Here is a 5,985-nt window from a genome sequence, read left to right as displayed (position 1 = left end):
TCCACGCTCTACCTCACATGCTGGGGTCACTGTGTTTACCCACTTTCCTGATGATTAGTTCCAAAGCTGGCATCTTAAGTCAAAATAGGCAAATATATGTCAACCTCACTCTGTCTCCAACTGCCCACCTCCGTCAGAAGTTGCTGTGATAACAGTTTCTGCTCTGGGGGGCAGCTTGATGTCAAACAATGCAAAGCAGTGCAAATCTTCACAAAATGTGTCTGTGTTTCAGTGTGTTTGTTTCTTGAGTTTCGACTCAGCTGTGTCTTGTTTCACCTCATCTAAACTGGAACAACTTGAAGTGGACAGTTTCATGAGTGTCCAAGGGGATAGAGCCAGAGATCAGGTGAAGCGTAACAAGCAGGACTCAGACAAGTGCCACTGTATAGGCAGAGTCTAGAGTAAGGTTTGCATATAGCTACTGGTATATGTGTACGTAAGTGTAGGACACAAAGAAGTCCTGTGACGGGGAAACGGTTATTGGGACTTTTCATGGAATAAAGGTTAGAGGGTGGGGACCATGCTGGAGGTTGGGAGAGGGATTGAATAGAACAAAGTTTTAACACATGTATAACAAGTGAGTCACTAAAAGCAGGTTTTGAGGTTTTTAGAACCTGCCTTAACCCTTCTGCCAACTCCCCCACCTCACCCCCAACACCATCACAGATGGCATCCCTTCTTGTTTTATAAGCTGAAATAAACCTTTCTAGTCATGCATTTGGTCACAGCAAAGAGAAGAGTAATGTATTTTGACTATAGACTTTTCCCCAAGGGTTCGTGTTTCTAGTGTTTTAGGTGTAGTGGTAGTTGGCTACACCATTTTGGTTCCCAGCAGGTCGCACGAGCACACTGCCTGAGAGCTATCTGGATTCACAAATGAAAGACACACACACACACCAGTTAATTTTAATATGCATTGACTTGCTCAAAGGCTGGGCAGTTGTAATCCTATACTCAACTAGCATACATTTCCCTCCAGTGCTCCTTGCTCAACACTTTGTAAATCTGTTTCATCTTTGCTGCCCTGTACTTTCTGGGCAGCACCCTAATCTTTGCTACCAAGACATTTCTGGGGTCCACATTCCTTCTAACCTACATTTCGGATGGTTTTCCTTCTGCAGCTCTAAACCTGATCCATCTCCCGCCAAATCTCTTTCTCCCAGTTTCTAGCCATCACAAATCTAAAGGTCCCACCTCAGTCTTCCTGCCCAGCCATTGGCTCTTTATTGATTAATATAAAACCATTGGGGACAAGGACCTTCAGTGTTTGGACACAAAGAGTCCAGGTTTTGGGGGCCAAATTAATTCAAAGCATTAAAACCAATCCCCAACATTTAGGTCCCCAGCAGACAGTGCTGTTTGGTAGGTGGTGTAGATGTTTGGAAGCGGGGCTTAACTGGAAGAAGCAGGCTCTTGGGAGTAAGCCTGTGAAGGTTATAGCTAATTACTAGTCCCTCGCTCCCTCCCTCTGTCGCTTGTCCATGAGTTGGGCAGCCTGTGACACAAGCCATCATTGGCATAATGCTCTACCTCACCAAGGGCCTAGGTCAACAGACTCAAGGGCTCGAGATCTCCAAAGCTTTGAGTCAAAACAATCCCGTTAGCTAGTTGTCTTCAGTATTTGTGACAGGAACAGAAAATGACCAATACAACTGGCAAGGTAAACTGCCCATTCTTGGTAGCTCAAAACCATGCCTTGTTGAGCCTATGTCATATTTGAGTATTTTACTTGCAGCTTGTTTATGGAGCTTGGTAATACATAATTTTAAAATTAGAATTGCTTACTGTCAATGAAGATCCACCAGCTTTCAGAGTTTCCTACAGGGGCCTCTTCTCAGAAGTTTTCACTTTTTCTCAGGTATTTCAATGTTTACTTTTTAAAAACATTCTCATGCTGCTTATGTTTCATTGGCCTCTTGCTAAAACAAGTGTTAGGTCTCTTGCATGTCACACCCGTCTATACCCCAGACAGACACACACACACTTACACCCTACCTCTTCCTCACCATATTCGGTCTCTCCAGGGTTCAGAATTTGTCATCTTTATGCTAACACAATATTCATGATTTTTTTCATTATTTTGTATAATGATAGAAAGTAATCTTCCTATCATTATAATTCTGTGGCTGTCATTTACACCTGGACTTTGTAGTGTATCTGTATTTTTATGTGTATCTGTAATTTACACATCTCCACTTCCTCTAACTAACCACCCTGAAAATCCCCAAGCCTCTTAACAGCTGATGGGTATTGTGTCACTACATTGCCTCCTCCTGCCTCCAGGTAATCTGGCTCTCCCCTTGGCTAGCTTGATCTGGGTTTTCTCTCTACCCTAGGAATCCCCGTTTGTCTCCCCTTGGTGTACTCTCTCTTCGCTTGCTAGCCTTGGTTGGTTTGCACTCCTTTCCTGCTTAGGTGCAACACTCCCCTGATGCCCTTCCAGAAAGGGAGCATGGAGTAAACATTTCCACACTTCCCATGTGTAAACATCTTTGCTTTATCCTTGTATGTGGTAAGTAGTGTCGTTGAATATAGAATTTTAGTTTGAAAAGCATTTCCTTTTTGAATTCCAAAAGTATTGCTGTTATCTTTTAGCTTCAGATGTTGCATTATAAATTCTCACACACCATTCTAATCACTGGTTATATACATAGGAACCAGTTTTTTTTTTTTTTTCTGAGTATTTTGTATTCTTTGTTTTGATATTTTGGATTTCTGTTACGTGTCTGCTGTAATGATTTTCTTAAAGAAAACTAATGAGCCAGGCCAACAGTCGGCCTTAAAGAACCTTCATCCTCTGATGACCTCTCATCCTCTGACTTTCTTATGTTTGTGTCTTCTGATTTCTGTCTCTTTAAAAATTCACTTTATGAAGAAAGGGGATGTTAGTACTCCAGAGACCGACCTGTCTGTCTGTCTGTCTGTCTGTCAGAAAGGCTGTCTTTCCTTCACACATACCTGGTGACAGCTGGAATAAAGCTGGCTTCAAGTTTAGTTCCTCTTGGGGATTACAGGTTTTGTTCTGTTCGATTTTAAATAACTCATTGATGCTGAAGAGAGTCTGCCTCTTCAGGATCTTTGTTCCTCTCTAGGTGACCTAGTTTTCTCTCAGCAAGCAGGAGATCTTCAGAGTGTCCCCCCTGCACTGAGAGGGACCTCTCACCTGTTGGAAGAAAGTTCCTCCGTGCTGATTTCATCTTCTCTAAATGACAGAAAAGTCCCTTCCACCTCATCCTGCTCTTGCTTATCCATCAGGAGAATCTCATTTTCTTTCACTCTTCAAAACCTGTCTCAATTGCTAGAGTGCTTTCTTAGCATGCATAATGCTCTAGGTTCACTCTTCAGTACCAAAAAAGGAGAGTGATGGTGCACACCTGTAATCCTAGCACCTGAGTCAGAGGCAGAGGAATCAGAAGTTCAAGTCTGTCCTCAACTAAATAGTGGGTTTGACAGTTTGAGTTGCATGAGACCTTGTCTCAGGGGGAAAGAGATACATTTAAAGTCACTGAGTTGAGACTGCCCCGGCCTCATCCATGTTACCCACATAATTTGAGGGAAGGCAGAGAAGTAAGCTTGTATCTCTCACCTAGACCTAATAGTGACATGCCTCTTTTCATACACTTATCTGGTTACTCATGCCTCAGAGTGGCCAACCAACCTCCTGGAGCTACAGGTAGTTGTGCGCCATCCTCCCTGGGTTCTGAGAACCAAACTCCAGTCCTCTGCAAGAGTAATGAGCACACATTTAACTGCTGAGCCAACTCTCCAGACCCCAGATTAAAAGTTTTTGTTAAAATTAATTTTCCATGAAAACACTTTTGGCAGTACAATGAAAATACAATCAGAGCCGGACAGTGGTGGCACACGTCTTTAATCCCAGCACTTGGGAGGCAGAGGCAGGCGGATTTCTGAGTTCAAGGCCAGCCTGTTCTACCGAGTGAGTTCCAGGACAGCCAAGGCTACACAGAGAAACCCTGTCTCAAAAAAAAAAAAAAAAAAAGAAAAGGAAAGGAAAGAAAATACAATCAGAAGTACCATCAGGAGACATTTGCCACCCCTTTAAGCTTCTTGTTGGCCATCGGTTACATGATCAGCACCGAAAAATATGCATTTTAGTTAGCTATGTTAGTGAATAATTATGTTATTTGATTCACACCAAAGGGATTATGCCATTTAAATATTGATTCAATTCTTCAACGAAAATATCCTCAATTTAAAACCTACTTCAAAACAAAACCAGGCTGAGGTCCTATAATGGAGTCTTGGGCATAGTCGTGATGATCGTCACTGAAGTAGAGTCCCAGGAGAGGAAGCTGGGACAGATGACTGCAGATGCCTGAGAAATAGCTTGCCATCCTACGCCTGAGAGCACATCATGCCACTTGGCCACAAACTCAGCTGTCTCCCAGCCAAGGGTAAAGCTAATATTTTATTGCCTGTGTAGGAGATGATTACGTTTGCAGGAAAATCTGTGTTTCCTACCCTGTGTGTCTCTGCCTCAAACCTGCTGTAGGAAGAAAACTAGTAAGCACCTTTAACTAAACATGAAGTCAGACATTAAAAGATTGTCTTCAGCCTCTAAACTTTGGGAAATCTTAGATATGAACAATGATAGAATGCTTATAATTGAAGCAGTTGGCTCATTCATTGGTGCCAGAATTTCATGAAAATTTTAACTCTTTAAGGAATTCCTATTGATCTAACATGGATATTTGATCTTTTCAGCTAACCAAAAAAAAATTTTTTCTTTAAAAATGTTTTTAGCATGGGTATTGGCTTTTCATTATGAAACATCTTTTAGAATTTTAACAACTTTCCCTGTGAAAAATTATTTGTGATTATTTACTTGAAATTAGTTTAGAACTTATAAAAATAATAAATAGTATTGATACTTTCTGTGTGAGAGTTCACATGTATGGTTTTTTTTTAATTTTTTTATTTTTATTTTTTTAAGTGAGAAGCTCTTAAGTATAAGGGGCCCTGAATCCTAGCAGTCAAGAGGCAGAAACAGGCAGATCTCTGAGTTTGAGGCCAGCCTGATCTACAGAGCAAGTTCCAGGATGGCAAGAGCTACACAAAGAAACTGTCTTGACCCACTCCCGGCAAAAAGCAATAGGCACAAAGAATAACAGTGCATGGTTTCACATGCCCTCGGTCCCAGCATTCAGGAGGCAGAGGCAGGCAGATACCTATTAATTAGAGGCCAGTCTGTCTACATAGTGAGTTCTAGGCTGTATAATGAGAACCTGTCTTTAATTTTAAAAGAGGGAGGGAGGGAGGGAGGGAGGGAGGGAGGGAGGGAGGGAGGGAGGGAGGGAGGGAGGAGAGAGAGACAGAGAAAGAACATAGGTGCCTTAAACAACAATTTGCCCCAAACTGGAGCGCATGGTGGTGATTCTAGTACAGACATGTATACTGTAACCAAATGTAAGGTCAAAGTCTACAGGCCATAGGAGCTTTTAGTATATGGGTTCTTAACTCATAAGAACAAGGAGACTATGATCTATCTTGAAAACTGTCCCTAAGTTTTCTTTCTCAGTGGCAAAGCGTAGCAATGGCAAGTATCTAGGTCCTTGGCACAGCTCCGGAGGCTTCTGAAGCTTTGAACACAACTGGTCAATACTCAGCCCATTCACAAGCGTGCTGTGAAGTAGCTCCCGGGGCTCTATATAAAAATGAAGCGGTGCACATCTGGACATGAGCACTGTTCTACTCGACGCACTTTTTTCCAGGTTCCTTGACATCGAGGATTGCCGATGGCTTGCCAGCGAAGAGTCTGATTTCTGAAATGATATTGGAGAAATGTAGGTTTTACTAAAATCAAGCCAGAGGAAATGCTACATGATTAGATTATTTAAAGAGTTAGTGCTTTTAATTTGTGTGTATGATTGTTTTGTCTGTACATATGTAAGTACACTATATGAATATCTGGTAAAGAGGGTGCTTGGTCCCCTGGAGCTGGGTTGTTAGCTTCTATGTGGGTGT

The 5,985-nt window shown here is 42.1% G+C and overlaps 1 protein-coding gene across 1 annotated transcript in view; it reads right to left on the bottom strand.

The window, feature by feature from the left end:
- Positions 1-3,846: 3,846 nt before the first annotated feature.
- Positions 3,847-5,985, bottom strand: part of Sbspon (somatomedin B and thrombospondin type 1 domain containing) — a 33,640-nt gene continuing 31,501 nt past the window's right edge. The window contains exon 5 of the mRNA XM_076924322.1: positions 3,847-5,783. Coding sequence (XP_076780437.1) covers positions 5,666-5,783 — 118 coding nt within the window. The 3' untranslated portion in view covers positions 3,847-5,665. The remainder of the gene's footprint in view (positions 5,784-5,985) is intronic.

This window comes from Arvicanthis niloticus, chromosome 25 (assembly GCF_011762505.2).
Source record: "Arvicanthis niloticus isolate mArvNil1 chromosome 25, mArvNil1.pat.X, whole genome shotgun sequence".
Classification (NCBI taxonomy): Eukaryota; Metazoa; Chordata; class Mammalia; order Rodentia; family Muridae; genus Arvicanthis; species Arvicanthis niloticus.
The sequence above is the reverse complement of the archived record's forward strand: the minus strand, read 5'-3'. Positions and strand labels throughout refer to the sequence as shown.